Source organism: Anopheles marshallii, chromosome 3 (genome assembly GCF_943734725.1).
Source record: "Anopheles marshallii chromosome 3, idAnoMarsDA_429_01, whole genome shotgun sequence".
In the NCBI taxonomy this organism is placed as follows: Eukaryota; Metazoa; Arthropoda; class Insecta; order Diptera; family Culicidae; genus Anopheles; species Anopheles marshallii.
Window position 1 is genome coordinate 61,837,213 of NC_071327.1, and position 22,411 is coordinate 61,859,623.

The 22,411-nt window shown below is 46.7% G+C and overlaps 2 protein-coding genes across 2 annotated transcripts; both read left to right on the plus strand.

The window, feature by feature from the left end:
- Nucleotides 1-1,389: 1,389 nt before the first annotated feature.
- On the plus strand, nt 1,390-22,409 carry LOC128712962 (uncharacterized). The gene is made up of 6 exons (XM_053807828.1): nt 1,390-1,456; nt 4,368-4,497; nt 5,798-5,981; nt 20,904-21,057; nt 21,148-21,269; nt 21,342-22,409. The coding sequence occupies exons 1-6, from the start codon at nt 1,390-1,392 to the stop codon at nt 22,407-22,409; spliced, it is 1,725 nt and encodes a 574-aa protein (XP_053663803.1).
- Nucleotides 18,233-19,158, plus strand: LOC128712254 (uncharacterized). The gene is made up of 2 exons (XM_053807149.1): nt 18,233-18,824; nt 18,911-19,158. Exons 1-2 carry the CDS (start codon nt 18,233-18,235, stop codon nt 19,156-19,158), a joined length of 840 nt encoding a protein of 279 aa, XP_053663124.1.
- Nucleotides 22,410-22,411: the final 2 nt, after the last annotated feature.

Below are 22,411 nucleotides of genomic sequence, written 5' to 3' on the forward strand. Positions count from 1 at the left end.
AATGCTCGCGCCATCCAAACCCGGAGGCACTCTACCCAGGGTCAACTGAATGTGGGCTGGCTGCTGGAAGGTAGGTACATGCGTAGGACTGTTGCTGTTCTGCTGATCCAAACAACCGGGCGCGTAGTGCCAAGTCGCACCGAACATTCCTTTTTGCCACCCCCCCCTTTTGGTACGGTTTCCGTCAGCATCAGCTTACAGGCTCAGTCGCCAAATAATGGATTCAATCGCGATTGGTGTATGACTTCGGTCGGTAATGTGGTATGCCGATATGGACAACAGCTCAAAGTGGTCTTAGGGGTGAGAGCGTTCGAGCCACAAGCGGGGTAGCTTTTGCTGGGGAGAGCTGGAAAGGTGTTCTTGTCCTGGAAGTGTCGTATCGGTCGAACCTCCCACACCGGCAATAACTTCAACGGCCAGACACATTGGTCCTGGGCCGGATCTAAGCGGAAAGCGCAAGATTTCATCAAGCTTTATTGAAAGATTGATAGCTTAGTCTGGTCTGGTGTGGATAACAACGCAATACACACTCCCTTCCCTACTATGTAGTGTTATCGCAAACCATAAACTAACGATAAAATACCAATTTGTCCCACTTCTCTTTATTATATTGATCTCCATTTGACAGGCAAACCATTTCCTCCACAAACAAAACATCAGTCATTTATTGCAAAAATTGCCATCATTTAGGTCAACCACTCTCGGTGGCTCGTCGCCAAGGTTTACACCGTCCCTTCAAAAGTGACTTTGAACGATGCCCGTTTCCATGCATTATCGCGAATGGTTGAGGCTTTTCCATACGCGTCCACAGCTAATGTCTCCATTAGCCGTGCAACGCATTTGCGCACCAAACGCACCCCACTTGAGGACACACTCAGCAACGGTAAACCCCATCTATCACCATGTGTCACTTCAGTCGTTTGTTCTTCCGTTCGCGGAGCTGATTCTTCCCGCAACAGCACAGCCCAAGAGCACTAGTTGCGTTCTAGAAAGGTAATGTTTTGTGTGCCAATGCGACTTTCCTGCTAGCCTCTTAAGCGAACCGTGAGAATTTGCTTACTGTTGAATGGTTGCACTAAACGGAAGCTCTCGCAGAACATTAACCGCGCACACACCGATCCGAACGAGCCGGTGAGGTCACAGCTGGCTCGATCATATGTTCACCCTTTCGGTGCGTTCGTTAACACCCAGCTAGTGGACGGTAGATCATTTTTATATTACACATTTTTTCTCCCTATCGTTCCGTAATCGATACAGCGGACTCGTTTGATCGATCAATAATTACAGCTGGGTGGCGATACTTCGCAAGGGTTTTTTTTTTTGACGAAGCGAAGCGATGGAGTAATATCGGCTGGCAGGGCATGAAATATGCATCGAACGTTTAATATCATGGCCAAGGCTAAGCGTTCAGCACCGTCGAACAAACGACCCCAAACTCGCCCGATGCAACCGAACGGTAGGCGAATGCTTCCGGTTATGTAACACGAGCGGCGGAACTATCGCAAGAAACGGTGGCAGGGCACGGTCTATGTGCGCGTGCATGCATAACATCCGATGTCATTGCCGATTCGAAGCCGTGCGGAGCAGGAGTGGTAGTGATGGAAGAGAGGAAGAGAAAGGTCAATCAAGGTGCAATCACTTAAACACCTAACGAAATCAATGTGTATTAAAATACAATAAATGTCATGAGTTTAAAGATCTGTTTTGATCGCACTTCAACGATATATAAAGCTGATCTATGCAGGTCCCGCATCACTATTCCTACTACCGGTACAATAGAAAACGCTAGTGGAAACACTATTGAAACAACTTTAAAAATCTAAAACCAAAACCCACTACTTTCTCAATAGAAGTCGCGTCGTTCACTGTCACTAGCTTCATCTGTCTCAGCGATCACGTCTTTTTTTTCGCAAACTTGCTTTATCGATAAAACGTGCACGGGGAGGTCTCGAAGGATGTCCTGTTGTTTTGTGCATACCAGCACTCACCACCAGGTGCGTTTCGGTGGGACAGAAAAAAACTTCGGCGAAAGTGCTAATCCGCACACAACAAACCACCTGATACGACTATCAATGAGACCGGTGGAACCCGATCGACAACGAACGGCCTGAAACCGGAATGAACTGACAGTTTATGACTGCCAGGCACACACTTTCGACTGTTACAACTTGTACCGTTACTGAATGCAGGAACACTGCAGTCAAGAAACAGATTTCTTTTTAATGTAAAAATCTCTGTTCCAAGTATCATCCACAACAGTTTCGCGTGATGTCATCGCAAATAAAGATTTTTTCCAGTTGGGTTTTGAAGGCCCGATTAAAGCAGTAGGCATTGATTTATGTGATTAGCTTGCAAAACAATTTCCGCTTGGGCCATCCCTCCAGTCGATCCGGTACAGAAAATTAAACCCATTACTCCATTCTGATCACTTTATTAGGCATTCTGCCACTGCCCTGGAAAGCCCACCACACACCGACCCCCGTCCAAGCGACGTTGCATGCAAATTAGAACCATTGCGCCGTCTTTAAAATGATGGCCGTTTTGTTCTTGACGCACCATCCTACCCTGCTTAGATGACAGGCGTGCAATCGTGAAGGTCGTCCGAACCGCTCCCGGTTCTTGGCCCACGTACCCCGGAACCACGGTCAGAACTTCCCGAGATGGGTCCGCGATCGTTAAAGTTGTACAATTTCATGCGATCTTGGGTGTGTAGAGACGGCAATCCATCGGTACGTGCGGCGAAGACCGAAGACGACACTGGGCACTGGGCGAACACACACCGCAAAGCTGAACCAATTCGATCGCAAAATCGTGTCACGTTTGCGTCCAAACTAACGCCAACTATTGGCAAGCGAACACAATGCATCCAACACCACCTTGTGGGTCTCACGACGATCCAAATTGTAAAGCGAAGCTTACTTCTTCACACGATGACTCACCGGCATATTCGATTCCGCTGCTGGTTTAACGAGCTGGAGACACAATTTAACGCGCCAACAATTCATGTACCGGGGGGGAGGGCACTTACATTCTGCCACCGTACGAAAGTGAACTCAATCGGTACGGCGATCAACAGTTCCACCCGAACATGGTCGTGCTAGTGCGGACGGGGGTGAGCGAGAGGAAGCATTCGCTACATGCATTTTCCATCACACTTTCTGCTCCAGCTCATGATGTTGAACACCCTCGGGAAATGGGTGGGATGCATCTTGCTGGTAAAAAAACCTCAACACCCTACGAGCCTAACGAGTGGCGCGATCAACCGCACAATGGTGAGGAGGGTTCGTCGCTTATCGTTCAGTGCAGTTCTTTGTTGCGGAAATATTTCGCAGTGCAAAGCGTGCAAAGAGAACAGAGCTGATGGTGTCGTCGGAATGGTTTGGCTTATCGGTTATCGCGTCACCAGCGAAGAATGCCATGGATGTACATTTTAATTGCATCTTACCTCGTTGGATGAAATATGTCTCACGCTAACGAGAGACGCATATCTAACCGAGGTGCATACTGCTTCAACAATTCTTTACCCTTCTTCGAATCGATAAATTCCTCAGTAAAAATATATTCTGAAGATTTTCTAGACTTACTAGAAAAACAACGAATAAAGTGTGTCCATAGGAGAGAGAAAAACTACACGAATTAATTTAATAGTTTACTATTATATTAACTACTCCATATCCATTTTAGTCCCACTCGTACTGCATCTTTTACACCCCACTGATGCTGTTACTCTTACATCCCGGTACAACAAAAACAGTCAAACATTCTACACCAACGCTCGGCAGCCTCTTTAGTGGCCGGTCACCACTTTATAGAAGCCGCACGAACCGGGGGAGAGAATCAAGATCGGCACGGCTGTATGGTTGATCCAGTCAGGGGGAGCCAATCAATCATTTCGCGTTAAACCATTTCTTTGCCCATTGCCTGTCCGTACCGCAAGCATATCTGTGAAGGGGCTTGCGACTAGTGCCACCCACATGCTCCAGCTCAGACTTCACACCACAGTTTCTGGCGCATTCTTTTTCCGCACTAAATCCGGCTCTTTGTACGACGCAAATCCACAGCGCGATTCCCTCCGAGGCGTTATTGTTTTAGGCGCACTATTCGAGCGATTATTACAATTCTCATAACCCGGGCTGCACAACGGCGAATAATTCAATTTAGTGCAGCACGGTTTTTATTTTCCTTTACTAAATACATCAACTAACCAAGTCCCCGCGTACGCTCATTCTCTCTCAGTGCAAACCTGCAAATCGCACTCTTCAGGGCAAGCTCCCCGACGCGAGAGCGCTGCGATCGTACCACGCGAAAAGGGTGGTGACTTTAACCATCCCACTGCCACCACCGGAGCGCCGGAGCGTTCCCTCCAGCGAGCGAATGGTACGGAATCGTGCGGAAAAAAGCGGACAACCCCATCGTGGGTCAGTGTTGTTTTGGCCAGCACTCGGTACGGTACGCCTTCACCACCATACCGGGCGCGCGTTCCACGGTGAACCAATAGTGCACCGGAATCGGATCGTCGGATTCGGCAAATCGCGCGAACGAGTAGGAAAGTTTGGAAACGACACTACCAACCGGAAAAGCTCACGGTACAGTTTGTGTATGTGTGTAAGATTTTGTAGCGAATTTAGTGCATTTTGTCTACTCCGATAGTGGATAAGAAAAAGGAAATAATCACACCGATCCGTCAGCAAACAGCACAACGAACGACGACGGAAGCGCACACCGGATCATCGCCCCGGAAAGTGATAGTGCTGTGAGTGTTTGTGTGTGTGTGTGCTATCTGCGCGATCGGATGCCAATCGGTGCCATCATCCGCTGATACCGACCGGGGCGATTTCCGATCGCGGACCAGTGTGCCACTGAGCCGATCGTGCGCCACCGTTGTGTGCCGATTTGTGGGTTTATGGAAAATTCGTAGCCCCAACGGGCGCGAGTTCGATGATGTAAGAATATTATCCGGAGCGATGCGTGCCCGGCTGGGCAGGCGTCGCTCATCAGCTAATCAGCACTGGACAGTGCCCGCAGCGTGGACCCGCGCGCTTGATAACTAACTCTTATTTTCCGGCGCCCGGAGCACCGTCCGCTGGAAACACTTTATTGAACCGGGCGTTATGTGCGTTAATTATTCCGTCGAAACAAGAACCGACGGCATCGCATCGGTTATGAAAATGTCATAAAACTACTTACGGGCATGCCGACGCCGTACGTATGGGGCGATAAAAGGCCCAACAAAAAGCAAAAACCTGACTCCGCCGTACCACTTACAGCAGCGGAGCAGTGCTGTTTCGCTTATTTTATGTTGCTCCAGTCGGGCGAAAGTGAGCGAAGCGAAGAATAAATATCGAGCCGCGGCGAGATCGTGCGAACAACGCGTTTGTTGGGTGACAGTCGCAGTTTGGGTGGATTGCTTCGTGATTTTTTGTTTTTATTATGTTTAATGTGTTTAATTTTTCCAACATCTCTAGCAATTGGTGCGGGCGGTACTGCCCAACGAGCCGGTAAACGACGTGACAATCCCCACCGTATCAGTGCAACCATCGAGGCGAGTGGTAGATTTCCTTGCAGGAAAAAAAACAAACAAACAAACATGCAACAAAAAATAGTGCAACGGTGATCGATGACACAGCAGGATAAAGAAAACAAAAACCCGAACCCGAAACGAACAACGAAACTAACTAATTTCGTATCGCACGGTGCCTGACGCTGAAGCGACACAGTACAGTACGCCCAGGCCCCGTCCGGCACGGGGTGTTGATTGATTTGCACTTTTAATTACCCATTACTCATCGGCAAACAGTGTGCACCGAAACGTGGTGCAGCGGGAAATAGGCGCAGGGTGCACCAGTAGGCAGGTGGTAGTACACGGCGTACAACATCGTTGCAGCGGAACTGCACGCGGGCGGAAACGACGGAGGAACAATCAAATCAAATCGACCGAAAATATGGGCAACATTTTCCTGCTTCTGTTTGGATTGCAGTTGGTGAGTAGACAACACGGTGGACCGTGTCCGAACGCAGGACACCGTCAATGAACTCGACATGAGTCGATATGCATTTTGTTAAACTTGTGCACAATTTGATTTGGTTGGATTATTTTTAACGGTCCTGCCGTATGTAAATCTATTCAATTAGCTGTTTGGGATGGGAGATTTAAATGGAAAACGGCATAAAATTCCTTCAAAACAATCTAAAGAGCAATAGAGAAGATGATGTTGCATTAAACCCACCATTGGTAGTGATGGGAATGTTCCATTTTTGGCTAAATGGATCGGAACCAGGTTCTTATCTCAAAGGAACGGAACGAACCTAGGAGATTCGTTGAACCTACTTGCACGTGAAAAATTAAAATAATCCCACAAAATATGAGTTTTACACTTTCGTTACCATTATTAAACCTATTAATAAAACTCATTTATTTTAATTTGTTATTATTAATTCTTCGCCACTATCGATAATTATTTATAAAAGTTCTGAAAACATCGTTAATCAGTGGATGGAATTTAAAAAGCAAGAAAATTAATGCTATGTCAAAATCGATCTTTTTGAAGAAAGCTAAAAAACCATATATTAAACTCTGTAATATTTGTAACCGATCGCAATTAACGAACGTAGTTATATTTTATAAACGTATTTTGTTAAAATTTCTTTAACTAAACGTTGGTCTATTTCGTCGTTTTGTTCAATATTTGGTCAGTTTTAAAGCAAAATTGATCGTGGCATACGGATAGTTCTCACCCATTAGAATGGAATACAGCATTATTGGCCATTGGAATGGTGCTCCAAAAAAAAGGGTATCAATTTTGCATAAGATCATTGAACAAACAAATGGCACATTCTTCTTACTATGAGTGTTGCTTACATTCCACTGCAGCCTTCAGCAATAGTAACAGAAGTAAACGTTAGCGTTATAATTTTGGCAAAACGAACGAAATATGTAGGGAGCAACAAAACCCTACTTTATGAATTCGTTTGCAATCAGGTTCGATCGTTCCACAGAAAGAACGGAACGAACCTATTAGGTTCGGAACGAAATTCTCATCACTACCCACCCAGCGCTTCCCATTCTTTCGTTTCATTAGGGCCCAGCATATAATTAATGTCATGATCAACTGCACAATTAAATTGTAATCATCTTTTTTTGTTTGTGCGGCTGATACAGGAATGATTCTCGCGATAGTCATGATGTGGTGCAGCGCTGGCACAAATTGATGCGAATGCATTAGTAAAGCGTTAGAGATGTGGTGATCAAATTTCCTACGAAATACGATGACATGATGATGCAGACTGCTTTATTCTCGTAATGTTACGATGGAGAAGGCCTCAAGCTTGAAGACGCCAACTCGAAAGGCACGAAAGTGAATCATTTATGCTGTACTCCAGTCCGGCATTCCTAGCCGATCGCGGGCACTTTAGAATGGATTAATTCCACGCGAGCAACGCTAATTGTGCCATACGGTGAAACCTTTCGAAATCTAGTTCAGCCCAATGAAAGCCTACATGCGAACGATTAACCTTTTCACTGCAGAGACATTAAAGCATCACCCATATGCCCTGAAGCCCGAAATGCACCCATCATGCCTCGAAAGCAGATCAATTTAAATGCTTTGATTCTGTCAATTCAAATGTGAAAAAAGCATCATTGAATTGATTCGACCGCTGTCACTGCTCCGGCTAGTCGAACGTTACGCTATGATGCAACCAAAACGCCTTCATCGCTTGTGTGATCCGCACTCACCGCGGCACTCCATTGCCCGTTTTAATACACGTTCGTTCCGGTGCTCTTGAACGCTGCCATCGGTTCGCAAAGGAATTCGCTTAGAAATCGAGATGCATACGCTTCAACAGCGATAACAACGATAATAAAACAAATTCCATCGTTCGGCTACATTTCCTATCTTCAAGGGCATCCGGAAAATTTGCTAACGATCAAATTGGCCGGTGTCGTGAAACGATAATTTCACGCACCAGTGCGCAATGGCACGAGGCGCCTCCGGTGAAACTGTTTGTTTTTGCTATCGCACTGGTGCGCTGCTAAGGCTGCGGAATGATTCCGAGCGGCACAGCGGAAACTATAAATCAAACACAAAATTCAAGCAGCAGACGGCAAATAAAAGTGCTGACTGCAGGATGTGTAACATTTAGGTTGGGTTTTCTGTTAGTTCAAGCTAAATATTCTATTTAAATCCTTGCGATTTGAGGTTTGGTTTACAGCTGCATGTTTAATCTGTTCTTGTAATTCAAATCTAGGTCCGCCACATTGTTTACCATGCAGCAGCAGCAGCAGCTAGTATTCCCCGCCTCGAGCGATTCGATCCATGTATTTCTTCATCAAATATCCCACATTTTTTCCCACCGACGGGGCGCTTGGGTCGAAACCAGATCGAAAACATGATTCCTTGTGCTTGTCGATCGATCAACTAGCTGATTGACTTTGGTGCCACCCGATCGTTCGTTATGTGTGTACTACACGAAGGGCGTATGATCTTGTGCATGACTACTGACAAATGAATTAATGGCAAAAATTAGCTTAACCCACGCATGGAACAGAAAGAACGCCTTGAACTTAGATGCTATTGATCGATCATGCAGTGAACGGAGTGAACTGGCCCAAGAAAGATCTTTAATTCACTATGCGAAAGTAATTAAAGTAATAATGAGTTCCAGATGAAGACAATTTAAATAAAAATTATTGACGAATTTCAAGCATGATTTATTCAACAAGTTCAAAGATATGCAAAAAACAGCAACAAAGGCAACAACGCGAGTAAATGAAACTGCACAAAGCAGCACAATCACGATCGATTGTGCCTCAAATTAGGGTAATATTCATTGCTCTCCGAGATCACCGTTCACTTCGAGATCAATTTCCTTCGACACACGACAAAAGCTTTCCGTCAGCATGCCGCAACTACGGTTACTACCGACAACGCGACCCCACGAGTCTTTGTAGCCAACCGCGTACACGAACACCAGAGAAAGGAACGATCGCGACGATTATCATAATGAATGTGCATCGATAGCAGCATTAGCCGGAGCTAGTACACTTCTTTAACTAGAGAAATTGCTCTGCAAATGGTTGCACTTTTCTTACAATATCGCCGCTTAAGCACTGCGACCCAGATAATGATCGTGACAATAATTAACATCATTGAGCGAACTTCTAATGAACGAACGGCATTTCACGTCTTGCCATCCGTAGAAACTTTGTAGCTTTCCCAGTATTCTTGATCGACATAATGTGTGTTGGAATGTTTTTTAAAACGACTGATACACAACCCAATCTTTTCGACCCAAATTTTATTCATCCCGTTTGCTGCATTTGGCCATCATCGTGTGCAGTAAGCCACGGTGTATCGGGCAACAAGGAAACCGGGGAACAGTGGACGCGAAACGTTTTGCGCACGTTTTGGTCACGTTTTCTTACATGACGCCCCGGACAGCGGCCACAAAACTGGTTCACTAGTCTGTTTTTTTTTTTATGTTGCCCCTCAGAGTACGCCTGTCCCGGAGAGTGCGGTAGCCGGTACAGGCGAAAACCTTCTCCCTTTGTGGCTTCCAAAATGTCGGTGTGAATCAGCGACGGTCCGTTGATGCCAAAACTTACTCCGATCCTGTTTGTCCATACGAATCGGCGGTTCGGTTCTTGTGAAACGGTTTTTATGTCCATATACGGACAGACATTCCCGTTGCATAAACCATGCTGATCTTTCACTTTCAGGAGGGAGGAACAACCTGGAATAAAATATATAAAATCGATAGAGTTCATTGCACTTTCAAGGGTCAATTTATGCATAATTCATTTCAGAAAAGCATTTAAACAAAACATTTTGACCATCTATTGTTTTTAAAATCTATCTTAACTGACATAATAATCCTCAAACTCAAACTTCAATTTTTGGGAGATAATTCGACGGCTGATTACAACAATTAGTGTCATCCATTAAAGTTACATTTATACACCCTTTATACAACATTTACCGCCTGGCACGATTCAAATCAATTATTTTGCTTTCATGCAATTGATTTTTTTTTCTTGCTTCATCATATGGAAAGATTTTACATACATCACGTCGAACAATCGATCGTAATTAATATCGCAGGGCTTTTGGCGTCGGAACTCGTGCCGAACAATTTTTCATCCATTTTCACTTCCACGAGGAAAGCATTTTTTTTCTTCTTCGGAAATCGATCGTCATTAAGTAAACAGTACAGCGAAATAGATATTACATAAAATGAACCTTTTGCAATGTGTTTGGTAAAGCAGCAATCAAACAACAAATTGATCAACACATTTTGGCTTTGTAACAAATTGGAAATTCTCCTAAAATGTATTAAAATTTGTTTAACGATTTTAACGAATTTTATCAAACACACTTTTTATATTCACCTTGAACTTTCGCATTTCCATTAAGAATCATTGCTATGTTTTGTCTAACTTTAAAATGTCCGCTCCTGCCACCTTCCCTCATCAGCCTTCGTTAACACAGCGCTATAACAATGCTATGTGAATTAAATGTTATTTTTTCGTACCCTAAGCCCTCTTATAAACCCTTCGCTTCCCCCATTCGGTTCTGGGCCGGACCTTCAGGTGGGTCACTCCGTACCACCCAGCACACATTGTTTTTCGCCAAACAACGAAAGACCGTGACACATTGCCATTGTCACCGCGTGTTCGCCATTGCATGAATGGTAATTATGCTGCGAGGCCAAAGATTAGACAAATCAGCCCAACCTTACGCAATCGTCATCGTTTTCCACTTACGACGGCAGCCAAAAGATGATGCCTGGTCGAATGGCAACCGTTCACGCTTACAGTTTGCCTTCTTCCCACCGTAACCCCGGCAAGCGCTAGGAGTAATGCTCATATTCATTTAAACAACCCCCACGGCGATCCCATCTCGCACATTCGCAATCAAGGTCTGCAGATTGATCGCGTTCCGCACCGCTGGAGTGAGTTTGATCTATTCGTTATTTATTTGTTTCTCGCAAATTCTTCTAAACCATCCATCCGCCTCGAAGAATGATTGCTCGCGAAAGGTGTAGCATGAGCGGTTCATTCATCATCCGCACACCACATACACGCGTCACTTTCGCTTTCGTTCGGACCAACACATCGTTGCCGCTTCTGAAACCTTCTTCTAGCGATGTTTCGTTCAACGCTATTTGCTTTCTCGTTCAAAACGTTACGATCGAAACGAAAGACTTCAACGCCAAAACAAAGCGACGAACCCAAACTCAGCTCATTCCAAGCGTACACCCTAGCAATTGGATCGATTTTGCGAAAGGGATCTGGCGAAAACGCGGTTCGTAGTCGTTACGAACATGTTCATGGTAATCGCATTGAGGTGCAACGTGCCCTGCAGGACACCTTTTCGTAAGGCGAGCAGTAAGGCAATGGGGCAAAAACAACCGCAACAACAACCATCATAATCAAGAGCCTACGCAGGCGAGATGAATTTGCGATCACGAGCGACAAGATTATCTCCGTACAGCGGGCGATCTCATTGACAGAAAGGTCTTGCCGGTACTTGCATCTGATCACCCAGAAGGTTGTCGTTTCTTGTTTATGTTTCCGACGCTCATTGGATTGTCGTTATGGCCGGCGTTATGTTTTTTACCTTCTTGCTGCTGAGTTGCGCTCGTTTCGCTCTCGTTTTTCCGCACACGGAATGCGCGTGTTTGGTCCAGTTTTTGTTGCCGCTTTTAACCACCACAAAACATTCAACTCTTCCCACCGTGTCATAGGAGGTCTGCTTCTCCCGCTCCCGCGGTATGACGTAATGGCCCCAACCCGAAAAGGTATGACGACGATGGTATGATTCCTGCTGATGATGGTTTGCCGCATTGCCATTCTCCCGACATTCGCTTTCGTTGTCTCAGTTATGTTTCTTGCTTTCGCGATCCATTTCTTTTCCTTGTGTGCCCACGGTGCCCGGTCATCTTCCTGCACGCGACGAAGAATCCCACAACCGCGATCTGGTTGCTGGTCGCGTGTTTCTACCGCCACAACACGTTTCCGTTCGTTGCGAACACGAGCGAACATAACGATGGCGGCTGGTGGTTTTTTGTTTTCCTTAAGATCCTAAGTCAGGGCCGTTATAAAACGGAAGCCACGAGCCACCGGCGGTGGAGCGGGTTCAGCGTGAGAAGCAAGCGTGATTTATGTCTAGACAGATGGTACTACAATTCTATTAGCGCACTTTCCATCAGCTGGGTAACACACAACAAGCAAATATGTTAAAGTGCCACACAAAGCTTTTGGGCATAATATTCACAAACATGCATCGGGTATGTGTTAAATTATTTTAATCAAAATATCTTTTGCACACTAAGTTGAATTAAAATTTGAGCCATTAACAATTGCTCTTGTTTTGCTGGAAATTAGCACACCGCCCTTGTCTTTGTCATTATTCAATGCTAAAGAGATTAGTGAATATATTTTGCATATGTCCCTGGAAATTCATAACAAGCTAATCCACAACCTCTGCCACACATTGCTAGTGCATTTTCGACTAGGAGCAACAAAAAAAAAACACCGTTGATCCACTTTTAATCCAACAATCGAACTACGCGACTCACCCATTTCTTTCCATTTGGCTTAATCGTGCGTGCGCCAAAGTCAAAGTCATCGGTAAAGCCCACTGCTAGAAGCTGTCCAGCTGACCTTCCCCCTCACACGAGCCATTGATCGAATTGTGCAATCGCGCAGCCCAACCCGCGCAATTTTTGGTTTGTCTAGCCTGTTTAATTTGTCCATAGAAATACAAAAAAAAGGAAGGGCAAACCATAACCCTCACCGGAACCGTATCGTGAGTGGCCTTGATCTGATTTAAGTTCCCAACGGCCCATCCGTTCCCGGGGACCAACTGTGTAATTAAACCCATAGCGAAATTCGATCGACATTCCATTTTTCCCGTCTATAAAAATGGAACCAAAACTGATGGGTGAGCCGTTGCGCCGTTTCCATACACCACGGTCAGACGAAAATGGGCCAAAAACGGCCAATCAACGCACAAATCAGAGTGCCCAGAATCAGTGCCATAAAAGTGCGAGTGCGAAACCCCCCAATTCGAACCTGTCCGCACGTGTATCGATCATCGGTACAATTACGAAAATCACACCACCCCCCCCTACCATGGTTTGGGGGTGAATTCTTTTACAACCTACCCTCCATGAAAAAGAGAAAGGATTTGTTGGACAGGGTGCGCGCAGATATTGGGCAGGAATTTTAGAAGCCGTTCGACAGCATTTTCGACGCAAAAAAAGACTTGGATTTTTTTTCCAGAGAAGGGTAGCATTTAAAAAAAGTTGTGGCCACTTTTTACCAACTGGACAGTTGCCAAAAAAGGGACCAAAACCAAGCTGGAAATTGAAGCTGCTGGAATGATAATCAGAGCACCAGAAATTTTGCATGGTTTCCTTGGAAAAGTTAGTGACATCACACAGCGGGGACAGTGGCCACAGTGTTGTAACGTTCCGTCATGTGACGCTTGTAAGCAAAAATTATACCAATCACGACCTACTTGCAGCTGGAAAAATGGCTTTGGCCAATACCATCCTCCAAATTCCTCCAACGCTCCCCAACATATCCAACAGCAGAGCCTCCACATCACTGGCGAGAAAACTCACCCCGAGTCACGAGAAAACGATTGCTCGCACCATTAAACCTTAACCGATCGTGAACCGCTGCGGGTAATAGGAAGCGATCGTCATTCGGAAGTGAAGCTCGACCCGACCATACCGGTCACTAAAAAATTGCTGTTTTGCCCACTAAAACCGGATCATCTCTTCTGCCGCCCATCACACAACACGCTCCTTCCTCCTCCCACGGTGGTCATGGGCTTCCGTGCGCGGATTCGGATGCAATCGGCATCTCGATCGATGCTGTAATACGGTGTGGAGGTGAAGCAGAAACAAAAACAAACCCAAGTGCTACCATTCGACCGATGATAGCTGTGAATGGGTTTTTATGTTGCACGCTACGCTGCCTTTCCGCGAAGCTTATGATCATGACGATCGGGTATCGGGTGGGTACGCGATCGATCGAGCCAGCGCTGGCTGATTTCCGGTTGTGTTTTTTGGGAACATTTCGCCACAAACCCGTGGTTGTCCTTTGCCTTCTGGGGGGGGGGGGGAAAGAAAAATGGCGAATGGGGTGATTTGACATTAACAGTGATGGCATGGGTGGGAGAAAGGACCGTAACCTCCCGTCGATATTCTCATCGCGACACATCCGGATGCTTACGACGAAAATCCGGTTCTACGCCTGATCACCATGAAAGGGAAGGGAGTCGGGACCGGGTAGCTCCACACCCCTAAACTCCCGTATGGCCAAGGTTCAGGATCAGGTCTGCTTTTTTGTCCATAAATTTATATTTTTTTTTCGGAGCACATTGCGCATAAATCGTTCGCGAAAAACTTTCACTGTCAACTGACAAACACCAGAAAACGGTTCGACTAATGCTGAACATCATCGCAACACCGAGACCCGGTGCGCGCAGCAGTACGTTGCGACACCAATGTTTGTGTTTGCTCAATGTGCACTTGCACTTGCACTTGCACCAAACGGATACGACGCAGCAGACGTGCGTCCACATTTCCTTTACTTCCAGTCTTGTTCCGGGGGGAGGTTTTTTTTTTTTAAAGGCCAACATTTCAGTGCGTCTAAGCTTTTTTCGCCCTCCCGTAAAGCCTCCCTATCGGGAAAAAAATCCGGTTTACCGTACGAGTACCTCACGCCAGCCCGTACCGATCACTATCACTCACTTCCCACCGGTATTGAATTGTTCACAGTGTGTGTGTGTGTTGAAAGCATGAGATTATTCAAATGGAGAAAAATGACTACATTCGCTTATCTGATCGTCCGTCCTTGCGGTGCGATCATCATTGTGATCGCAAAGGGTTTCGCCGCAAGCGCTCACTTCATGTGACACAGCACCGGGCGGAAAGTGAAAACAAAACACACTTTTACCGGCAAACACACAAAATGTGGCAGGACGGAGAAAGGCTAACCTTTGCAACGGCTGAAAAACGGCACACGAGGAAGCGAAGCTTGCGCTGAAGCCGACCGGTTGCGTAGTTTTTGCGGAGTGCATTACCGTTGCACATGCACCACATGCGACGGTGGGTGGGTAGAAGACAGCTCCAAAATTAGCCCAACACCAAACAAAATCAATCAGCATGCCCTCCCGCTGGGCGACCAACTAACGCCCAATATGTAATGCACTCATGTAACCGTTTATGCAAACCCGCTCGCTAGTAATTTGCTTCCCTTGGTTGGCACGCGCAGTAAAGTTCCTGCGCGTCGGTGGTTAATTGCTGGGGCTAAGCAAGCGGGCGCCATACATTAGATGCGTTCCGGAGCATAGAAGGGCGAGAACCAACTACGGTGGGTTCCTCACACACCCAGTGGCATCGCGAATCGTCGTGCGCCACACGCGGTTCCGGAACCGAAAACCGAGCCCACCACGCTCGGATCGGGGAGGGTTCTTGAATATGTATGAGCAGCGTTTTGCGGTTCTTTTTGGCATGTTGGTTATGGTGTTTTGCATATTTTTTTTTTTTTGCGCGGTAATGCACATTGCACATGGAATGTTGCTGCGGGGGAGACTTCAATGCACACGGAGACGCACGCACCACCGTCCTATCGCTTCATCATGTCGCACGGTGCAATAAACATGAGGATTCCGCTGGCGTGATTGATGAAAACGGTAAAGAGCAATTATGATGGTAGGATAAGCAATCAACGCTTCATATGTGATCGCAAAATTTGATGATTGGCAGCAAAATGCAGAGGTTTTCGATGAGTCTCTTTATTTATTCGTTTGAGAGTAGATATGCAGTGAGCATATTCCGGAACAGTAGAACGGTTTTTATTGAGGTTTGAAGTATCTTCCTCCTGTAGTGGCACTATAATTTCAGTTTAAGGCCGGCCATTTCTGGCTTTTTCTTTGACTTTGAATATTATTAACGGAATATTCAGTCCTGTGATGGTAAGACTCGTTCGAAGACTCGGACTTGTACAACAACAAAAATCATAACACTGACAAAAGCAATGTTCAGACTAACTCTAATAAAGCTACCTTTTTGCATAAATTAACATGAAAATCGTATCACAGAATCACTATCACATGAAAATTATAAACTCATTATTTTTTCTTTACTGAATATGACTCTTCTTTTTTTAACATTTCAACAATAATGGTCAATTCTTAGTCAAATAGCGCTCATGTCATACTAGGATCGGCCATAATTACTTTTTTTTAATATTTTCTTCAAAGATGTTTCTAAAGTTGTGCACTTTATTTTATTACATGCTCTGGAATTAGTGTACTTTATCTTCAAGTTCCTTTCAATTTTGTATGTTAGGTAGGGTAAGTGCATCAATAGCAGTGCAATTAGTAAGCCTACAAACCATTGGAACTTGTTGAAGATGCTTGCAAGGAGCAAATTTCGTAGTTTCTACTAAATTTCATAGAAAATTCGTTTTTCTCTTTCCATTAAAAATAACGAATTTAACAGAAAAAATCACTTTTCTGTAAATGTTATATAACGATTATAACGATTTTTTAGCACACTCCCGAAGACTTCTTCTAAAAGTGTTATAAACATTCCTGTCATTAATAGCCTTAAGAAAATGATGGCCTTCCTTATGCAATCTTATAAAATGCTGCATCTTAAGAAATGTTGCAGCCTGTTTGAAAAAGTTGCCAATGTTTAAGCCATTTTAATACAGAGTTAGGCCGTTTTTTGTTTTAAACGATTCATAGAAGGTCCGAGAACACTTTGTGTTAATATAAATGTCTTAATTGCGTCAAGTTTGTCGTAGCGATGAGCCACCACCACTACCACCACTACTAGCACCACTCCTGACACACTTACCCTAGGGTCCTTAAAAAATTACTTTTGAATTCAAATCTTCCCATAACAAACCAATATTCCTATGTATTACTTGCAATCTTATATTTCAGATATCAAACTTTAAAAAACTACAACTACTGAATGAAAATTTTCATATGAAAAGCTCGATTTTCTTAATTTAAGTTGCTTAACCGTTGAACCTATACATCAAACTTCGTTGTAGGAAAGTGATCCATACACAGTGCAATCTTGTCCTCGCCCGAATACTTAAACGAAGTTCGCCGCAAACTGTCAGAACTAATGCAAATGGAAGGTGAAACAGATTACCCGCAAACAATCTGGTTGTTCAATTAAAAGTGAAAAACAACACTGTAACTCGATCGGTGGATGAATTTAATCGAATTATCACACACACACACAACGTGCACGTGTTGCACTACACTCCTTCCAAGGTTGGGGTGTGAAAGAAATGCCAATCCCGCTCAATGAAACTCATTTCGAACAACCCACAAAAAAAACCACCCTCAACACACCCCAAATGCGTCACATACTAACAGTCCAAGCAGTTCGAATGGGCATAAGAGAGAGAGAGAGGAAAAGAGAAACAGCACCACGAAAGTACAAAAACAATGGATGCACATGCGAGTAATTTGTTCGCATTCGCACGCGCCAAAAAAAAACCTGCCTCCACGTGCTGACTTGCAGTGAGGAGACGGGGGAGGGGAGGGGGGGAGTCTTCTGCATACTATACATTTGCCTTTGCCATCTCTGACCCGTCCGCTGGGTACGGAGTCGGATAGATTTAAAAGTTCATTGGATTTTATGCTACCATGACTGACTTCGTCTGTCCCAGCAATGCTTCCAAACCCTTCCCTCGACAGGCCCCTTATGCACAGTGTGCTTCACCATTTGCTACGGGTGCTTGTCATACTTGGCCCGGTGGCGAGGTGTTCGCAACAACGGCGTGGATAATTTCTGCTTTAATTGAGACCTTCCGACGGATCGGCACGACGGGAATTATTCGTTGTTACGTCAAGCAGGTCTAACGGGGGGAGGGACTAGATGGAGCCGCCGGGGAATTGGTGAGTGCTTTCATGAGATGCGATTCCCGTACCCGCCGTAACAATCCCATCACTCCGGGTTACTACGCTCCCTACAGAATGTGTGCATTACCTTGGAGCGAACGATTCGCGCCGACGCGTTATTAGCAGGCTGTGCCATGACAACGAGCAGTGAGTGTTGTCATAGCGCGCGCTGTTTCTGTCAAGTGCGGTCCGAAAAGAAATCGAAAAGATAGTGAGATTAGTGCTAAAATCCCCCAGATACGAATTGTTTGGCACCACAATTGAAAGTGAAGTCGGTCGGTCACGTCATGTCTACCTCATCCGCAACACGCACGCCGGACAAGAAGAAAAAACCCCTGCCGTACTTTATGCAAAAGTCGGAAGATGCGGCACTACCCTCGTTCCAGAACCGGCGCACGCTCGCGGACCACGTGAAGGACAATATGCTCTGTGCCGGGCGGAAGCGCTACTTCCAGCGCATCGTGTACGTCGGACGGCACCCGAAGGTGACCGGGATGACGTTGCGCGATCGGTTCCTGAAGCTGATCAAAGACATGCAGGAGTGCACGACGAACGAGATCAAGCTGTTCGGGTTGATGATCAACTTCGACGGCTACACGGTGCACATGGTCGAGAGCGCCGAGGAGACGGTCGGCGAGTATATGGACACGCTCGCGGCGTGCGACCTGTTCGAGGCGAGCCGCGTCGTGCTGGTGTACAACAACATCAATCAGCGCTTCTTCCGCAAGCTGGTTTGGCGCGCATCGGACTATCTGAACGAGCTGCCGCGCACGGAACTGGACCAGCAGGACCCGAACCTGACGCAAAACACGATCGACGCGTTTCTGGTGAAGGTGTACAAACTGTGCAAGATGGTCCGGGAGGAGGAGCTGGATGAGAGCAAGTGTCCGCGCACGCCGCGTGCCTCACCTTCCACGGGCGCTCAGATTAATCTCGAGGTGGTTTGTTTTTCGCTTTCCTTTCAGGATCCGCCTTCAAATCGCTTTATCTGGACGAAAATTACGAGGAGCACACGCCGGACATTGCGGTGCTGGAATACCTGCTTGGTTTGCCGTGCCTGTTTACCGTGCCCGAGTATGCAGCGTTCTACGGCCGGCTGCCGGACGTGACCAGCTTCCGCGACCGTGTATGGCCCATCCCGAAAGACCTCACGCCGTACGATGTGTTCGAGACCGGCAAATACGATGTGAATTTAACGTTCGGTGGGAAATAAGCTCCGGGTCGGAGCTGGTGGCAAATAAAACGAGTTACGCTCTTCGCAGCGGAAATCGACATTAGATATGAGCCGTTAACATATCGTCGTATTAATGGTGAGCGGTTTCCCCAAACCGCTGGTAGATTTGTGGAATTCCGGTACGCAGTTTCATTGCATCGTTTCACTCAGAGCCTCGCACTGGAACATGGGCACTCGGTTCGCATTGCTAATCCAGCGCTTGCCGAACGATCGACTGTGGGCTTTCCCTGCCCAGACCGACCATGGTAAGCGATTCAAATGAGGTGGAAAGTTGATGATCGCTTTATCCAGTAGCTGTATCAGCGTAACCTTTCACCAGCGCCGGCAATGATTATGCCGTAAAAACGTAATCGATTAGCATGATTCGATAGATAAATCTCGTTACAAGGTGTGCACGGTTGCAAATAAATTATCCGCCACGGTATCATACCGCTCTAATGTTAGATAACTTCAGTTATTAACCTCAATGTAAACGAATTATAAAGAAACACATTTTCCTATGCTTGGTTTAAAAACACGAACGTTCAATTTTGCGATTCAAAGCGATCGTTTATTCACATTCGTTGCATTGTACGCGCTCAATGTCAAGACCAAGGAGCCTCGCCGCCTGATGACAATTGGCGCAAAAAATGTTCCAAAGCCATTAGATGACGAATGGCATACGGACAACTTCACGCGCGCCACAAACTTACAGCGATTACTTCATCACTGCTGCATCCATTCGTAAATATTCATCCCAGACTTCGATTCTCGAGACTCCAGCGCTCTTGTTGCGCCACCACCGTGTACCACCGGTCCACAACCTGAACTATATAACCGGAGGCTTATTCGACGCCATGGGCCAACCTTCCATAAACGGACATGAGTACGAGGGCCCAGCGGTGTTATAGTTTTGCGCGGTTGTTTTTTTATTTTGTCTCTCACCTCTTTTCCTGCAAAATACGCAATCACTTTATGATCGCTTCAAACGAGACCGTACACTAACCAACCGTGCTCGATGCAAACGCCAGCAGCACAACGATCGTTGCTACCCTTGCGTTGTGTGCGGAGGATTTACGATGACCAACCATCTGGTCCACTGCGGCCACAGGATGCCCGGTAGAGTGGGCCAGCGTGTGCCGGTTTCGAGTACACGCACTAGGAACCATTCTGCGCTATGCGACACTTTGTACCGTTTGCCGCCGCATTCAGTGCAAACACCCACCTGGTACCGAGAACCTGGTCGCATTAAGAGCTACGTTCCCACGCAATTAACCCTGCTCGGGGGACCAGCTTACGGCCTATGACAAATCTCGGACACCTTTGCCATGCCCGTGTCAAGAACTCCTCGCACGTACGGTTCAAGAACTCCCGAAACCTATGCGTAACGCCACATGATTGACTTGCGATCGAAGTGCCGCCATCAAGAAAGGAGGGAAGGTCAAGTCTCGACGGATCACCAGGAGGATCGCTTCACAAAAGCGACCATCGACCAGTTATGTCCGGTGGCAACAAAGAGCTCCAAATTCGGTCAACAATTCATTGAACCCATACTTTCCTGAAGTTTTTTGGGGGCAGGGAGCAGGTGACTCGTGGAAAGAAAACACCCACGACCTACCCTAAATGGGGAGCTGTTCGAACTGTGTTTCACGTACGGTCGGGGAACATTTCCGCACGAGAACATCATTCATTCTAACGGGGCTGTTTATATATTTGGTCATTTGTTTGGGTTTTTCGCTCTGCAGGTTTCCCTGGACGGTGCCAACGCCTCCTGGGGTTCACCAGACAGCAACCAGTACCACATACAGACAGATGAAGGCCCCGAGCGGTACTTCCGCTACCAGACGGATAACGGTCAATTTCGTAAGGAGAAACGGTTACAGGACGGTACGGTGATCGGTATGTAGATCAGTCTATTCTAAAATCCCCAGAAATCCCTCAAACCCTAATGCTGGAGATGCAGTCTAATATTTACCGCTTTTTCTTTAGGAACAGACGCATGGATTGATGCCTCAGGATACTTGCGACAGAACGACTACATCGCCGATCATAAGGGTTATCGGATCTTGAAATCGAAAACGGTCTACGTTGGACGAGATCGCCCTATACAGGTGCGTAGTGAGGTACTAACGCATCGATTTATGCCGTAATTGCTCTATCCCTCACGTTCTTCCCTCCAATAGGACGCCATTAAGGTGGCCAAAAACAAACCTGCCGACTCGGGCGTTTTGGTACCATCGGATCCTTCCTATGAGCCACCTTCGCCACCATCGTCACCACCGCAACACCGAAACCAACCTTCAATCCAATCGATCGCCGTCATTCCTTCCACTCCAGCTCCGATTTCCGTACATTCCACTCCATCCCTGAACGCCGTCTTCATCCGGCCACACTCACAACCGATCGGTTCTAGCTATCATGCATCGTCTTCTGTAGCACCGGACCAAAAGTACCTACCCGGTGTAGGGTCTAGTTCACCCCCGCTCAGGCACTATCCATCCGTATCGGCAAGACCTCCTCCGCTAGATATCTACGTACCCTCCACTACCTACACTCCTCTGATCGGGAACGAGCTGTCCTCCACGCCGATCGCAGTGTACGCTCCGTCCTCAACTCCATCCCCATTGCGGGATCGCTCCGAAGCTCATCTGCCACCACTCGTGATCTACAACAGTAACCCTTCGGTTGCGGTAGACCCGAACGGATATATTACACCCACCACCTACACTCCACCGCATCGACGAAGAAGACCCCATCCGGCGGAACGAAGACGTCGTCCTTCCAGTGAACCGATCCTGATTACATCCTCCCGTCCGTACGTCGAGAGTTCCACACCGGCGTCAGTTAACCTTAAGCCACTGATACAACTGCAGTCGCTGGATGCCGGCAACAGTCTTACTGATCCCGAATTCAACCGGGATCTGATCGATCCGCCAGCACAGTACGATAGCGCACGACGGTATTACGATGAGCATGGGCAGGAGTTGCCCGTCCGGCGGGTCGGTGAGAGCCATCCGTACGATGGTGTAGCCGTCACGAACGATGGCTTCCGGTACTATCTGCCGCGGCAGTACCACGAGGAGCGCAACTCGGGCAGTGACACGCGGGACGGATCGTTCGGGTACATCGATCCGTTTGGAATACGGCGCGTCGTGTACTACAACACCGGACCGGGCAAGGGATTCGTGCATCGGAAGAACAACCGATTCGTGGGATTCGATGCGACACCGTACGATCCAAGACCGGTTTAGTG

Bases quoted from the DNA above. Each gene is read 5' to 3' on its own strand.
- LOC128712962 (XM_053807828.1), top strand. From the start codon at position 1,390: ATGGCCAAGGCTAAGCGTTCAGCACCGTCGAACAAACGACCCCAAACT. The intron at 4,498-5,797 runs GTGCACCGGAAT...ATCGGCAAACAG, and splicing joins CGTTCCACGGTGAACCAATA to TGTGCACCGAAACGTGGTGC. The intron at 5,982-20,903 runs GTGAGTAGACAA...TTCGCTCTGCAG, and splicing joins TTCTGTTTGGATTGCAGTTG to GTTTCCCTGGACGGTGCCAA.
- LOC128712254 (XM_053807149.1), top strand. From the start codon at position 18,233: ATGTCTACCTCATCCGCAACACGCACGCCGGACAAGAAGAAAAAACCC. The intron at 18,825-18,910 runs GCAAGTGTCCGC...CTTTCCTTTCAG, and splicing joins GGAGGAGGAGCTGGATGAGA to GATCCGCCTTCAAATCGCTT.